This window comes from Tachysurus vachellii, chromosome 2 (assembly GCF_030014155.1).
Source record: "Tachysurus vachellii isolate PV-2020 chromosome 2, HZAU_Pvac_v1, whole genome shotgun sequence".
In the NCBI taxonomy this organism is placed as follows: Eukaryota; Metazoa; Chordata; class Actinopteri; order Siluriformes; family Bagridae; genus Tachysurus; species Tachysurus vachellii.
In genome coordinates this window covers 27,154,812-27,172,613 of record NC_083461.1, presented here as the reverse complement: position 1 = coordinate 27,172,613, position 17,802 = coordinate 27,154,812, and the positions used below count along the sequence as shown (strand labels likewise).

The following is a 17,802-nucleotide window of genomic DNA, read 5'->3' as shown; positions in this document are numbered from 1 at the left end:
GAAGAAGAAGAAGGAGGAGGAGTTTCTGAAAGCTTCTATGGAATAAGTAAGGCTTCTCCAAGGTTGCTCTGTGCATAATATTTACCTTTAGATGTTCCTGATAAGCTTCCTTATAGTTCCTTATCATTTCAGAAGTCAGGAGAACATGTGTGATATGGATGCACCACAAAGCTGTATTCTACTTTGTTTAATCAACATCAAGTCCCTCCAGGTATCACCTTTCCACTCACAGGCTCCTTGATGCTTCTGGACTTTTCCTGCGCTGCATGATCAGACTTTATTCTCTCACTTTGTTCGAGCTCTTGAGAATCCGTGTGGGACGAAGCAGACAGACTTTCCAGCTCAAATGATCTGCCGAGTTCATAAATAAAGAGGAGAAGCAGCGTGTGCTGAGCCACATCACTATTCAGAAGATCGAAAGGCTTCAACTGGAGGTAGCAGCTGCTGCAGGCAGAGACAGATTGAGGAAGATGCTTTCACATTTATTCACTCACGAGGCCTTGAGTGTTCAATATATAACACCGATCAATATATTAAACCCCAGACAGTATGACGGGCCTGACGTTAGTTTAATATGTTCTTTCAGTGCTCCTGCACGCAGCAGTGTTAAAGGTTGACGGTGTGGTGTCCTACACACGAGGAGTAACGAGTTGGGCGTGTACGTATATGTACTTGACAGGGAGGAGAAAGAGAAAGCCGAGTGTAACCGTGTATAAATGTCAGCGCTAATGGATCTGGTAGCTTTCCTGTACTTCACTGAATAGTGCTACATCCATCATCAGCAACAGAAGGCTTGTACTGAGAAGGAGCTGTGAGGCAAACACCTTCAAGACAACGGGTAAAAGTTAGTATCCATATTAGTGATGCACTGGTATTGTACTGGGAACCAGCATCAGCCCAGTACTGTGTTCCATATTAACATCTGAGATCAGTACACCATCCGATCATAGTCTAGTGTATATCGTCACGCTGATGAGAAAACTGATGCATCTGGGGGCATTTCATGATTAATGATCAAAGGGTGGCAATAAATCTGGTGCTAACTGGTTTAAAGTCTCTGATCAGTTTCAGAAGGGATCCAGTTTATGTTCTGATCCTGTGGGATCAATTAAATCATCATGGCAGTACATGGGATGGACATATTATGTGACATGTGATGAAGAACAATATAGATGGTTGTTCTCACCAGCAATTCATCATCAGTCTGTTGTGCTGTAGGTGAAGTGTGAATGAATCATCGCCTCCCCAAAGACTCATCACTCAAAAGGAATAGGTTGTAAGAAGGTTAGAGGTGAGCGAGCAGCACCGACATATATGTAGGAGGATCGGAGTGGACGAGGTCAGAATATCTGCACTGTGACTGTCAGAAACACGTTCACATCTGTACTTATGTACTTATTTGTTTATCAGTATGTCTGGAATATTCTGTGGACCACACAATGTACTTCTAAAGCATAAACTCCTAAATGATACATCAGAGCTTCTCTTTTATTAGAACACACACACACACCAACACACACCAACACACACATTGTGAGAACAGCATTGAAAGACAGCCAGGTCTTTATACTGAGGGCCTCAGTGTCAGGATCTGGTTATACTTTTGACCCTCAGTTCTGCTCTGAAATGTTCTGATGATGAAATTCACACTCATGCAATGTTTTTTGACTTCACTGTTCATCATCGTTATCAAATCCTTCTCTAAAGGCCAGACTTGGCCAGGCAAACAGCATAGCAGTGTACCAGACATCAGCGGTGTAAAAAGCGCATGGATTTGAAGCACTTCTGAAGTGCCAACTTGTAAGTGTGACAAATGAAAAATAACAACTTCTGTCCATTTTCAGCTGCTGGCCTTGCAGCAACATTTGATACGTCAGCTGAATTGGGTCACGGGACCGTCGTCTTTCTCCAGAACTCACAAGAGTTGAATATATATGTAGGGTAGCAAGTTTTATTTTTAAGATATGTTGCATATTTTAACTTCCTATTCCACCTGATTATCAGCCTCAGAATTGAAGATGTGTCACTATTTCCTCCTGAACATGATATTTATTTTTATACTGGGACCCAGTAAAGAACTAAGAAGTAGAGTTCCTTCTATTACTAACTCATCGTTTCATCTAGTTGTATATTCCACAAACGTAATGGATGGTGTTGTTGAAGAAACTTGCACAGAATGAATATTTTATTCAATGAAAAAGAAATGTACAGTAATTAATAATTAAAGTACGCATGTAAGCGTTTTTATTTCTACATTTTAATCAAAACAAATTGTTGTCAGATGTTTTTTTTCCCTAACTGCCTGATGGGTACTGTAAATCTCTGTATATACAGTAGAGACACAAAAAGGACATTGGATCAAGCTTCCAGAGCTCCTGCGGTCCAGCGCTTAGTGACCTGGCAGTTAGTTACCACCATTGTTATGCAAATAATATCAATCAGCCAAAGAGCGAGAGCTGAAGCTCCGGTGTTCGTTTGTATCTCTGCTGTTCACCGGTGTTAGAGTAGAAAATGTTTGCATTTAAGCAGGGAATACGGACTCACGTGCCATGACTGATCTTTAAAATCACACAGCAGTCGTTATGTCACCGTTAAGGATTGCAGCCTCTCTTTTTATCCGCCTCGCTTTATGCACGGTTTCTCTTGTTTTCAATCACTTTCCCTGTCGCGTGTTTGAGTCACTAAAGTTTTATATGATAGAAATGAGTCACTGGGTGTTCATTCGAGCCATGACTGCCTGCTCACAGACAGAAGCACTCTGACTGGACAATAAATCATATTTAGAATTCATTCATTTATTGGTGTTATATGTGCCAAGCTGAGGTTTGCTAAAGACTTTGGCTTTCATACACACCTCGATGTAGCACAGTCATTATTATCAAGTTGTACATCACTGACTGCCATGTAACATGACTTCATCCAATCTATTTCATGATTTTATTTTTTGCTTCTGTTCATTCACTGATTGATGTTTTAAAAGCCAGAATTTCACTGAGAGCACAAATTCTTTGTTCCAGTCCGGTTCTCAGCACCGCTTCAGATGAAACGTGTGTTGGTGAAATAAAAAGGTTTGGAAAATAACCAGATTTTATTTCAAAAATTCATCAGTCTCTTAATAATACAGGTGATTAACATGTTACAGGAAACCAGTGGACATAAACAGGAAGTTGAACGTAGTGTGATGTGATCAGTGAATGGATCTTAACGGAGACTCGTTCAGCGCTTTAGAGATGTTGGTTGTATCTGAGGAGGCTCGTAAAGAAAATGATGCAGCACAGTATATATTGTGTCGAGCATAATGTTTATTTCCGTCAAGTACAACAGTACGTCTTAATTTAATCCTTTTGTGTGTGGGGTTTGTTTTGTGCAAATTCAGTCGCATCGTTTTTTTTATACCTCTGTTTTAATCCTTTGACCTTAAGTACAGTAAACAGCAGCATCAGCATCAGCAGCAGCAATCAAGACAAAGTTGATTTGTTTACAAGAAAAGCAAAGTAATGAGCACTTTTTTATCTTATAATCTCTTTCTTCATTTGTTCTCCAGCCTTTCATTTATTTTTGGGTGTGACTCACTCTATCTTCTGCTTTATTTGGGGGCACTTAATTATGCTGCAAAGGCAAAATCTATGTTTTCCAGGCAATCATTTTGTCATCTGACGAACCAGGCAGATGAGTCATTATGATTAAGACTCCAGGGTTTTAGATATCTTTAGGACATTTTACACTCTACTTGGCTACACGATTGTCTCAAACCCCTGCAATTTATTCTTCAAGCATTGTACGGCGCATGGCTGCTCTCCATGTTTCTTACATGCTAAACATCTCAAACCCACACGGCCATTCTCATTAGAGCCACAGCTCCTGCTCGACAACCTTTATGCTCATGCTAATCTTTCCATGTCTAGCAATTAGCAAGATTTGGTCCTGAAAATTCGAGGTTTAGAACAAAGGTGAATCAAGCTGAAACATGTCCTTGTACCTGAAGTTAGCGAGGCTTCAAAGCAGAGCCCTGTGACCCAACTGCATGCTAGCTAGTGGCAATTAGCATGCCATAGAGCTCTCGCTCTCTGTCTCTCTCTCTCTCTTGCCAAAGGTGAAGCCGAGGGCAGGTAGGCTCTAATAATATAACACCAGTCTGACAAGTGATGAGAGGTTCCACAGTCAAATCCTCAGACAAATCCCACGCAATGAACGAATCGATTCCACTCCTCCGTCTTCTCTGGAATGAATTGTCACTTAAAGAAAGTGTGAAAGGCCAACGCATGCTGACGGTCACACGAGCGGATGCGTATCGACATCGGGACGATGTGACGGAATAGTCTGGGGTTGAAAGGTCCATTCAGTGGAAGTAAAGCTTTGAGATCTGCTATATTAAGACCCTCTATGATAGTGTCTCATCTTGCTCAGGGTCATTTAGTATCCAGACCATTTTCATGGTATTCTACAGTTGGGACACCAGGATATTACAGCTCACCATGAGCTTACACTATGTGGAAAACCTCATGGAGATGGAGAGATCTGAAACTAGATCTAGATACCCTGACTCAGGAACCCTGGAGCTGTGTTTCCATGAACTAGATCATCTGAAGGAAATTAGATTCAGGCTTTTAATTGGATTAGTTCATTTCCTTTTTTATTAATTACCGGAAACCAGTTTAACATCAGGATCTTAATAATCAGATTTCCTTCTGTAGCTCCAACGTATTAATAGACTATTTATTATTAATTAATCTATATCTTCCACTAACAAGTTTGCCACTTAGATAAACTACAGAGTGATTAAGATGCATTGATTTTCTCAGCTCTTACACAATCTCACTCGTCATTAAGTTCAGAATCAGAATCAGAATCAGAATCAGCTTTATTGCCAGGCATGTTTTCACATGCGAGGAATTTGTTTTAGAGACAGAAGCAGAACAGAATGACAGATATGACAGAACAGAATGACATATACAGTCTAGAAGAAATTGTATGTACACATTTACAGGCGTGAAATGTGCAGTTGAAATATACATATACAAATATAGGCAACTGTATGTACAAATTTGCAAGTGTGAGAAATGTGCAATTGAAGTATACAATATATACAATTTGTATGTACACATGTGCAATTGTGAAATGTGCAATTGAAGTAAACAGTATAGACAATATGTATATATGTATGTACAGGTGTGCAAGTATGAAATGTGCAAATTGAGGTATACATAGTACAAATGTACAAGTGTGAAATGTGCAGTTAGGAGTTGTGTGTTCCATGGTGTTAATTGTTCATCAGATAGATTGCATGAAGGAAGAAACTGTTCCTATGTTTGGTCGTTTTGGTGCTCAGGGCTCTGTACCGTCGGACAGATGGCAACAGTTCAAAGAGGGAGTGTGCTGGATGTGAGGGGTCCAGAGTGATTGACTTTGCCCTTTTGCTCACTCTGGAGAAGTACAGATCTTGAAGAGTGGGGAGAGTTGTGACAATGATTCGCTCGGCAGTCCGGACTACCCTCTGTAGTCTCCTGAGGTCGGATTGGGTAGCTGAGCTGAACCAAACAGTTACTGAAGTGCAGAGGATGGATTCAATGATTGCAGTGTAGAACTGTTTCAGCAGATCCTGTGGCAGGTTGAACTTCCTCAGCTGACGAAGGAAGTGCAACCTCTGCTGAGCCTTTTTCACAATGGATTCTATGTGAATGTCCCACTTCAGGTCCTGGGAGATTGTGGTTCCCAGAAATCTGAATGACTCCACTGCTGTGACAATGCTGTCCATGATGGTAAGTGGGGGAAGAGCAGAGGGGTTTCTCCTGAAGTCCACTATCATCTCCACTGTCTTGAGCGTGTTCAGCTCCAGGTTGTTAAGGCTGCACCAGACAGCCAGCCGTTCAACCTCCAGTCTGTAAGCAGACTCGTCACCATCCTGGATGAGGCCGATCAGTGTGGTGTCGTCTGCAAACTTCAGGAGCTTGACAGAGGGGTCATTAGAGGTGCAGTCATTCGTGTACAGGGAGAAGAGCAGTGGGGAGAGGACACAGCCCTGGGGGGCACCAGTGCTGATGGTGCAGGTGCTAGATTTGAGTTTTCCCAGTCGCACTAGCTGCTGTCTGTCTGTCAGAAAGCTGGGGATCCACTGACAGACAGAGGAGGGCATGGAGAGCTGGGTTTATTTGGGCTGAAGGAGTGATGGGATGATGGTGTTGAAAGCAGAGCTGAAGTCCACAAACAGGATCCTCACATAAGTTCCTGGTCTGTCCAGATGCTGCAGAACATAATGCAGTCCCATATTGACCACATCATTCACAGACCTGTTTGCTCTGTAGGCAAACTGCAGAGGGTCCAGTAAGGGTCCAGTGACGTCCTTCAGATAAGCCAAAACCAGTCTTTCAAATGATTTCATGACCACAGATGTTAGAGCCACAGGTCTGTAGTTATTAAGTCCGGTAATTTTGGGTTTCTTTGGGACGGGGATGATGGTGGAGCTTTTGAAGCATGAGGGTTTACATTTTTATTGCAGTAGTTTGCAACTCATAGTGTTGTCATTTTCTTCTCCGTCACTGCTCTTGAGCCACAGATGTCACAGTGCACTTTCTAACTCTTGTTTTTTTTTTTTTTTTTTTGATGCACCGCTGAAGAACTTTTGTCTAGGCTTAGACCTGAATGAGAGATAATCACATTTCAGTTAGCTGGTCTTACTTTTATGGCTTGCCATTAAACTGATTTTCTAAACAGTGGAGGCACATTTCAGGTATATGTCTGAATTAAAAACAGAATTAATAATATTGCCCTGAGAAGTATGGCCCATTAGTCTCAGAAAAGCCATGAAAGCAATTTTGTTGAAGCGGCCTGGATATAAAAAGCATTCAAAGTCTAGTTCGTCTATAAAATGTCCTGCCCAACCACAGACACAGCAATAATCAGTAAGGCCCATATTTCAGGGCTCCTGTCTCCCTTCTGTGTTTAAAGTTCTGTCCACTCTGCACTGGTGGGTTTTATACACACGAGCCTGATTGTGTGTGTTTACAGCTGGGACCTTGAGGCTGGGTACCAGTGAGAGTCTGCTGGAAGGATTTGTGAGTAGCTCTGGCATGGATGCACTTAGCACCCTGCTTTTGCACTTCCCCAGTGGGCCACGCTCCTCCATCTTGGCCATGGTGTCAGTCTGATTTATTTAAGCTCCATCCAGGGACATGGCAGGCAATTGGCTAGACCAGTCAGGCAAACAGCTTCTCCTATCTTCTAGTTCTTTCTCCAGGTACTACTGCTTAGAAATCCTGCCATGGAAGAAAAATGTCTTAGTGGGTGCTTGGCACATTTACCTTTTCCTTTTGAACATTGGCTAGAGTCAAAGCCAAGCAATATTCCCAGGGGAAAGTATCTGTAACATCAAACGTGTGTTGATTAGAGGTAAAAAAAAAAATTCTGATTAACACTTTATGGTGGACTGAACATACTGTATCTAAGCTGATTTTTGTTTTCTGGATAGGTGACATAATGAAAACGCTGTAATTATTTTCAACCGCAGGTCTCTTGTAGGACCTGACTTGAAAAAAGACACATTAACAGACAGTGAATATGTTTAAGAGATCTCATACAGTGTAGCATGCGTGTGTTTATTCAGTTCCTCTTGGCCCTTTGGTGGCTTTTGCTTGGTTGGAATGAAAACCACGGATCCATTTCAGATCCCACAGGACACATTTGACCTATAATCTTAAAACCCACTGGAATCTGTGCTTAAAAAATCAATAGTTAGATGGCAAAACCCCAAAGACATCAAACCATGTTGTGAGTTTACTCTCTGAGGCTCATTTTCTTCTTTAGTGCAACATTAAACTCGCTCTATTTGCCAATAAAATCATTAAAATGGGTTCAGCAAAATGGCTGGCGTCGCACAAGGCCTCTATTCAGGAAGTAAAGTAAAAGAAAAGAAAATTATGAAGGTTCCTTAAGTAATTTTGATTACTAGTATTGGACCGGATTGGATGCCGCAGCTTGGCTCGTGCTCAGAGATCTGAGAATGAATCTATCATCACTGTACCTTTGTACAAGAGGAGACAGTTTTGTTTTCCAAACCACACCTGCATTAGATGAATATTTACCTGCTCATGATGGAGGTTCCTGAACTCCAGGCGATTCACAAGAGCTCTCCGTCAGACAACCCAGACGCTCTCTTTAAACGTAGTCTAGTATATGATACGCACTCACGCTTCTCTCTCAGCCTCACTCATTTCTTCTGCATCCGTACGTCCTCGAAGGCAGATGATTCAGTGACAATTCTGCCTTAACTTAGCTAGCAGGCCCACTCGATTAGCATGAAGGTTCTCAGGCGGAAAGTGATTTGTGATTTGTCTGAAATATTGGGATTCAAAGATAGCTTAGGCCCGAGAACAGCCGGGACTTTAGTGCTTTTATAACCAAATAGTCAAGAATTAGCATTTACGAGCAGAATTAGCATATTCAAAGCATAACCTGGAGTTCACTGAATTCAGGATTCAGTTAAAGTAAGAAACAATTATTCTCAGTTATAGCAGTTATTAGAATAGTAAGAGAACTTGTGATGTGTACAGTGTAGATAAGTGAGCGTGACACGGCACAGGTAGCAGGTTGCAGGGTCCCTGTCGATCATGTTTTGCCTGAAAATTAGGCGACACGGCGTTCTGTTTTAGCCTGGCCATCTGCTACTTTAATTACACCCAGAGATGTGCGTTCGGATCAAACGGCTGCCGCATGCTGCCACACGTCGCTGTGATGGTCCTGAATATTCGGCCCTAATGAGGACGACTCCTCTGCCTCACCTCAGCACAGCCAGCTAATCACCACTGACTTACCAAATGGGCTCCAATTAGGCCTCTCTCCGTGTACCCGATGACATTTCGGAGGTAATTGTGTTTCACGATGGCAACTTACAAGTAGCTCGTGTAGCTGTCGCCTCATACACAAAAGACAGCCACGAGTAAGGTCCGGATCCTCGTTAACGATCCGCGGACATTTAGAAAAGGAAAAAAGGGTTGTTCGAGGTGACGGTGACGGAATGTGGGACGGGTCGTCAAAATTCACATTCTTCATGCAGAAAAATAACAAATACTAATCTAACACTTCAACGCGCTCTAAACCTCTGTACATATTTTGCCCTGACATTGCCTTTACAAGTCAGGCATAAAATCCCAGAGCAGCGCACACTGTGCTGATAGCTGAAGACTGACGACACAAACAGCAAGAGGACGAGAAATTGTGTGTGTGTGTGTGTGTGTGTGTGTGTGTGTGTGTGTGTGTGTGTGTGTGTGTGTGTGTGTGTGATTTAGCAGGTCAGCAGGATTTATGCAACTAAATGGCAAGACTGCCTCGTTGTTCATGTGGTGATTTAACAAGCCTTTACTGGTGACCCAATATCTCACTAACCTTCTTTCTCTCTCTCTCTCTCTCTCTCTCTCTCTCTCTCTCTCTCTCTCTCTCTCTCTCTCTCTCTCTCTCTCTCTCTCTCATACAGGTAGCTAATCTGGCATGTTCCATCTCCAACAACGAGGAAGGCGTGAAGCTGGTGCGCATGGCCGCTACACAGATTGACAGTCTGTGTCCTCAGGTACGAGTCCTTTATAAACCGTTTTCAACAAATCACATTGTCTCAAAGCAGCTTTACAAACATCCAGATGTGTTTAGATCCATAACAAAATACCAGATGTGACAAAATTCAGCAGTGTCAATAGTCTCTAAGGTACATTATGAGGTGCATAGGTGGATAAAGAATATAATAATTTCAGAATTCTAGTCTGTGAATAGTGGATGTTTAATATCCTGTTGAACAGAGATGTCATTGGAGGCAAGTATATAAATATGTTATCATATACGTATACAAAACTTTCTTAGATGAATTATTTAAAATTCAGATAAGAAGAAGAAGAAGAAGAAGAAGAAGAAAAACACACACACACACATATATATATATATATGTTTCTTGGTCATGGGCAGAATAACAGATCTGTAGACAAGGGGGAAAAAAAGGCTTTTTATCAACATGATGGATTTTCACTCAGGCTCTTCATTTCTTTGCTAGTCATTTACTGTAATCTTCTAGATTTCTCATAAAAAAACAGCAGTCAATCATCTAGAAATTCATGAGGACAAAAGCTGCGGAAATTACTCACTTATTCAAAAAAGAAGGCTTGAAAAGGAAACACACTCCATCACGTCAGCGCCGGCCAGCTTCAGAGTAACAGCATCGTGTCGTCTCTGATTTTTACTAACACGCCTCTGTTCTGTCGGTTCTGTATCAGTAACTTCGGTTCTCATAGCGATGGGGTAAAGAAAGAATGGCCGAGCTTCACAGAACAACGCTCCGGATGAATTAGCGATCTGAACGAACGAGCACGGATGGAGGAAGGTGACGCGTGTTCTCGGGTCCTGTAACGTTTTCATTCCTTCAGGAAAGTGATGTGAACGAATACGTTTGTGTTTCTGAGCTCACGGACGAGTGAAACCCAGAGTCTGGGTTATTTCAGTGGAGTGTTTTTGTTTCAGACTCCTTAATAAATGTTCACAGGTGATCTCAGTAACACAGCTTGTTCAAATAATGATTAATAATCATATTAGCACAAAGGGGGCAACTCGACATTCCTGTTACAGCAAGGATTAGAAGATAATCGGTGGAAATTTAATTAGGGAATTCTTCGTTCATCTGCGTGAACTGCTGTTAAATTTGGGAGGTTCTCACTCACTCATTCATTCATCTTCTACCGCTTATCCGAACTACCTCGGGTCACGGGGAGCCTGTGCCTATCTCAGGCGTCATCGGGCATCAAGGCAGGATTCACCCTGGATGTAGTACCAACCCATCGCAGGACACACACACTCTCATTCACTCACGCAATCACACACTACGGACAATTTTCCAGAGATGCCAATCAACCTACCATGCATGTCTTTGGACTGGGGGAGGAAACCGGAGTACCCGGAGGAAACCCCCGAGGCACGGGGAGAACATGCAAACTCCACACACACAAGGCGGAGGCGGGAATCGAACCCCCAACCCTGGAGGTGTGAGGCGGACGTGCTAACCACTAAGCCACCGTGCCCCCCTGATTTGGGAAGTTATTAAATTATTAAAACAACACCAGGTTTAATCAGAGTGAATGATCCAGAGTGACTAAAACACAGGAAAAACATCAGCAATGTTACAAAAGGGGTCACTTTACACACAGTGGATATGAGCATGTGTAATAGGTTCAGAAAATACTTTTAAACATGAAAAATAACTTAAAGGAATAACTAATTATTTTGCAGCAATAATTAATTAATCCAGATAATTATTATTAAGTATACAAACTTTTAAATGAAACATTGTGAAGTAAATGTGGGGTTTAGGGGCGAGGTTAGTATTTACAGGAAATGGCTGTTTTTTTGTTTACAACAATGTTTTTACAACAAAATCCAATCACGTTACATAAAAATGAATAAATTAAGCAGTTTATGCAAAATAGAATTAGTATGCCAAATATTAAATATTTAGAAAAGAAAAAAATAATAGAATAAAAAATTATAATTTAAGAAATAAAACATTAATTTATTTATTTATTTTTGTTTTTTTTAAAGTTTTCTTGTTCTTAGTAGTTATTATTATTATTAGACATTTTAATTCTACTCATTGACTTTCAGTCAGTGTTTAATCCCACTCAGGGTCACAGTCACCAGGGAAGAAGGTGCTCACACAATTTAGAGCCACCAGCTCACACACCACTGTGTTACTGGGAGGAAACTGGAGAACATGAAAGAAACCTCCACAGACACGAGATAAACATCCCCAATCCAGGACTGTTGGGTTCTACCGCACGTCCAAATGGATCGTCCTTGGCTCTGTGACTGAACGAGAAGTTTATCGCTTCATCAGAGATCGTTGTGAAAGTGCAGAAGATGTACATAAGTGTCTGTCTGAGGATCCCTCAGAGATCCCTCAGAGTCTCCAGTCTGTTGAGAAGTTGGTGACTGATGATCTCAGAAGAGCAGATGGACATGTGATGGAGCTGACTGAAGACAGAGCAGAGGTGTTCTGAGGGTCAGTAAGACAACGAGGCCTACCTGTGTTCTCAGGTAAATGGACGTCTCGGCGTTCTGTTACCTGCACTTCCTGTTCCTGTATCTGAGTTCCCAGTGGTGGCTTCTTGCTTAAGCCTGGATGGTGGATTTAGACTGACAGAAATCACACATCATAAAAGAATTGTTTGGTCATGAATTTTCTGAGATTAAATCACATGACTGACAGTAGAACCAAAGATCAAAGGACATGAGCATTGCTATGGCACTCGTTCAATCAACCAATAAGATGACAGCAAACTCGGCAATGATGATGATGATGATGATGATGATGATGATGATGATGATGATGACAAACTAAACATTATTACATATTTGTTATATTACACTTATGTTGAAGAATATTTGTGGCTGAATGACCACGCTGATCGATGATGTAGGAAGACATTAACACACATACACACACACACACACACACACACACACACACACTGTTTGTTAGAGTCTAGATCACTGCTCAGGACCATGCTCATTGGTTCCATCCTTCATCCAGGTGATCAACGCTGCCCTGACGCTGGCAGCTCGTCCCCAGAGTAAAGTGGCTCAAGACAACATGGACGTGTTTAAGGACCAATGGGAGAAGCAGGTGCGCATCCTGACCGAAGCTGTGGATGACATCACCTCTGTCGATGACTTCCTGTCTGTGTCAGGTAAAGTAACACGTGTCGGGTTTACGTTTTTTTAACCAGTGCCATGTTTTTTCATGGTGACGTCTGAGATACACAAACTCTCTGTCCTGAATCTGTGGGAAAATTTACGACGGAGTGAATTTATTTTGTATTTTTTTCAAGATCAAGGTAATAAACACCAAAGCAGCAGCTAAGAAAGTGGTGAGAACTGTTCAAATCAGTTTAAATAATAAAGCGACGATCATTTCAACCAATAAAAAACATTAAATGAGGAATAAAGAATTTTCAGCTTTAACTCGTTTAGTTTTCCATCTTTTCTTTATTAATCTTTAAACAGCTCCAAGTTGGCGTGCAGCTCTGTTGATGAAATTAAAGCTATTTCTTTTATACTTTTTTCCTTTGACATTAACTGTTTAAAGCTACACACAACAATATTCAAAGAAATATCTTCTAATAATAATAAACTCCACAGAAAAATGGAGTCTTGCTGCGTTGCTCGTGTGTTTTATTTTATGAACACGTTCGAGCTTCGTGTGTATTTTATTCTAGTTTCTTTTACGCTTGTAATCTCTCTGTTATCAGTAACCATGTTGATTCAAATAGATTCACCAAAAAAAGATAGATAGATAGATAGATAGATAGATAGATAGATAGATAGATAGATAGACAGACAGACAGACAGATAGATAGATGGACAGACGGACGGACGGACGGACGGACGGATGGACGGACGGACGGACGGATAGATAGATAGATAGATAGATAGATAGATGGACAGACAGACAGATAGATAGAGGGACAGACAGACAGACAGACAGACAGACAGATAGATAGATAGATAGATAGATAGATAGATAGATAGATAGATAGATAGATAGATAGACAAACAGACAGATAGATAGACAGACAGACAGGCAGACAGACAGACAGACAGATAGACAAACAGACAGACAAACAGACAGATAGACAGACAGACAGACAGACAGATAGATAGATTCTCCTACTTCTAACTTATTTGTTTGCCCCCTGTGCTTTTAGAGAACCACATCCTGGAGGATGTGAACAAGTGTGTGATCGCTCTGCAGGAGGGGGATGTGGACACGCTGGACAGGACAGCGGGGGCGATCAGAGGTCGTGCCGCTCGCGTGGTCCATATCATCAATGCCGAGATGGAGAACTACGAGCCGGGCGTCTACACCGAGAGAGTCCTGGAGTCCATCAAGCTGCTGTCTGAAACCGGTGAGATGCTCCTTCTGCTGCACTGCACTGAGAAACACTTCATCATCTTAAAGTGACATGCGTAGGCATGGACAAGCTGGACTCACTTCCACACAGTAGTTTGTTTAGAACTGGTAAAGGAACTGGTAACTGAGTAACTGGCCCTTTGTGAGAAGATGGAGGTTTTCTAGGAGCAGAGACGATGCTCACTGAATAGTGATGACTTTCTCAGGGAAAGCCGGAAGTAAAGACCGGAGAGAAATGTTATATAAACTTCTGCACACTCACACATCAAGCTCTCATTTACACTTACATTTATGCTCTTATCCAGAGAGACTTACATTTATCTCATTTATACAGCTGAGCAATTGAGGGTTAAGGGCCTTGCTCAGGGGCCCAGGAGTGACAGCTTGGTGGCCCTGGGATTTGAACTCACCACCTTCCGATCAGTAGTCCAACACCTTAACCACTAAGCTACCACGTACCACGTCCCATGTACCATGAAGTGTTTCTCTCATGTTTTACCCTTTATAATAAACACAAATCTTTCACCTTGACTACAGGTTTCTCTACTTCACAGTCAGTGGGTAATCATCATCTACAGCACTTCTACTATCACTGACTGAATTCGACTGAAATCTCAAGCAGTGAAATCTGGAAGCTTCTTTTTTTCTTTCTGTTCTTCTCATTTATTTATTTATTATTTTTAATGAATTATGGACCTTATCAACGTGCTGTGTCCAGATGTTTTTTATGGATAACCAACCAGTCTTTCTGAAAGTGTGGAACTGATTGGAAACCGTCTGCTGTAGGATCCTTAGACCCTTTAGGGTTTATTCCACTGTAGAGTTTAAAGGTGTAGGTCACAAATATATAAAGCTGCACTACAGAGCTGCTGTCATGCTGGTAGAAGTGACATTTGGTAATTAGATAGTGGAGAAAATTCTGCTCCTATTTACCAAATTTGGTGTCTCTGTGACTTCGGTCCATGGCTCAGCATTGTGTTGTATTATAATGAAGATTCATTGGAAGAAAGAGAAAAAAAAAGAAAAAATAGCCATGTTTTTAAACCAAAATTATGATTATATAGCCATTTTTCTGCCTTGAGTTTGAAACGGACACAAAAAATAGCTCTCTATATCACACAAAAAAAGAACTTTTCTTTTCTAAAAAGAACTGGACAGGCTTTTTGTAAATGGAGTGAAAGAAAATGTCAAAAGCCAGACAGGAAGTCAGTGTGACGGAGAGACTTCAGGTGCCACCTGTTGCTTTTTTTTTTCTAATGCTGATTCATCTTTCATCAGTTTTTCCCACCAACAGCTTTTACTGTCCATTGTCAGTTTGTGGACATCAGTAATTTAGTCTGTGATGGACACCACGGCGAACCCCAAACGCGCCTCTGTCACAGAGAACACGGAGATTTCACTCCCGCTGCGAATCCAGTGCCTTAAAATTACACTCCATCAGAGCCGCTCGCTGATGAGAGGAAACGGCTTTTATCTCAGCTGCAGTGCTGAAGTAAAGAAAAAGGAAATAAAAAAAAGCCCCAGCTGCCTTGTGATGTAGTGTTTGTGTCTCACGCAACTCTGTTATTGTTTGAAATCGACTGCTGAGCGGCTGGAAGAATGAGAGCAGAGCTGCTGTGATGCTGACAGTCTTAGTGTGTGTGTGTGTGTGTGTGTGTGTGTGTGTGTGTGTGTGTGTGTTTTTACAGTAAAACAAAGATCGGGATCTACGATGCAGATACGTACTGCATCTGCTCCACAGTGACACAATGAGACATCATTTACTCTGTACACGTCTCACACGTCCGGGTTTATTTACATTCTTCATTTCTTCCTTGTTCACAGCCTCCATCAGTCACCCATTTGTCTGCTTCCTCATTTACTTCCTTACATACATACTTTTTATTCTTTACATACTTTATTTATTTATTACTTAACATCTAATTTTCCTTGTTTATTGACATAATTACTTTATAATTTCTCTCTCTCTGTATCTCTCTCTCTCTCTCTCTCTCTCTCTCTCTCTCTCTCTCTCTCTCTCTCTCTCTCTCTCTCCCTCCTGTCCATTTACTGATTGTTATTCAGACATATTAAAATTACATGACTCTATAACATCATGTCCAAACCACTGATGGAGTGGTGCATCATCATCATCATCATCATCATCATCATCATCGTCACCATTATCATCATCATCATCATCATCATCAGCATTATCCTATTTGAAATGCTCACTGCCCCGTGATTGGCTAGAGCTGCTGTGATTGACAGGGCAATGATGAGGTTTAGCCTCGAGTCAATAATGGTCAATCCCAAGCTAACTGCTGCTTAAAGTGCACACACACACACACACACACATTCTTTTTAAAAAGTTTTCTGTTTTCAGAAGTCTCTCTCTCTCTCTCTCTCTCTCTCTCTCTCTCTCTCTCTCTCTCTCTCCCATTCTAATTGGTGCTCATAGCCGGACTTCACACACTGAAGGGTCTCCGACACACACCGTGTCACTGTACGGCAGAAAAGCATGAAAAATGATATTATCAGAGTTTATTACAATCTAACGAGCAGCGAACATGACGCTCGAGTCACCATTTCAACACCAGCTTCAGGCAAAAACAACTGCTACACTTCGTTCTCTCACAATTCAGAGGGGGAATAAACGAGTGCAGGCCAAAATAATGACTCTTACAGTAACACGTCACTGATGGCTAAATGAGATAAATAAGGACTAAAATAATCAGGATCTGAGTGAGCGAGCGATGTGACGACCCTCAAGGGCTTTAATCCATTTACACCAAAACGTTACATCTCACTTTGACACCAGAGGCTCCTTCCACACATGATACATAAACATCTCCATACCTCCAGAGACATATGTACAGGACACTTGTGCACGCTGTACCAGCTCACGTGAACGAGTTGTTGCTATAGAAACGTTGTCTCTTTAACACGTTGCTGAGGTGTAACCGACTGCCTGACATCTCTGGATTGCTAAACTCCATCAACCAGCTCCCATAATACTCCACTCTCGCCTCATCTACAGCTTTTTCTAGTCTGCTGATTTTACTCTGGCTCGTCTAAATTGAACCGGCTGTAGATTTTTTATCCTCCGATTTGAACAAGTGTTTATGCTGTCAGGATAGAGACGTATGAGAGACGTGTGAAAACAAACGAAAGAAACACACACACACACACGTCCGGGGATTCGTCATCTCCATGCAGCTCTGTGATGATCCATCCTCAGACTCGGTCTCAGAGAGCTCGTTTATAAAGAACACAACGATGTTAAAGCACACATTAGTGTAGAGACAAGTCTGTGTACAGCCCCGAACACTGACAACAACACAAACATGCAGCGTTTCATTGTTCTATCATGAGGTTGCTCTGACATTTAAAGTTACACTTACATCTTTGTACTCGAGTCATTTACGTGATGTCGATGTATTAGGAATGTAAAATGTCTGTTTTTTCCCCAGAACACGCCGTACACTCGTCTGGAGTTTTCCAGGTCCTTATTGTGTGCTGTTATAGAGCGTGTTTATTTTGGATAGTGTGTATCGAGCATAGTGTGTATGGAGGATAGTGTGTATGCAGGATAGATGCACGTTTTACACACTGTATATTTTACACACTCTTTAAAGGAGAGAGAAAAAAAGAAAGGGAATAAAGGAGTTGCTCTGTGTGTCTGTGAACAGATTAGGAGTAAAACTGAACAAACACATCGGAGAAAAAAAGAAGACATTTCTCTTACATTCTCCATTTTTCTGTTTGATCAAACACTGAACATTGAAGTGAACAAACATTAGAGTTAAGCTCACTAGATTTCTCTTTCTCCCTCTCTTCTTTTCTCTCTCTTCTTCTCTTCTCACTCACTCACTCTGTGTTCCTCT

At 41.5% G+C, this 17,802-nt stretch overlaps 1 protein-coding gene across 1 annotated transcript in view; it reads left to right on the top strand.

The window, feature by feature from the left end:
• The window catches only part of ctnna2 (catenin (cadherin-associated protein), alpha 2), a 267,885-nt gene that overhangs the window by 232,182 nt on the left and 17,901 nt on the right, over positions 1–17,802 (top strand). Inside the window, exons 10-12 of the mRNA XM_060864101.1 lie at positions 9,467–9,559; positions 12,557–12,713; positions 13,731–13,931. Coding sequence (XP_060720084.1) covers positions 9,467–9,559; positions 12,557–12,713; positions 13,731–13,931 — 451 coding nt within the window. The remainder of the gene's footprint in view (positions 1–9,466; positions 9,560–12,556; positions 12,714–13,730; positions 13,932–17,802) is intronic.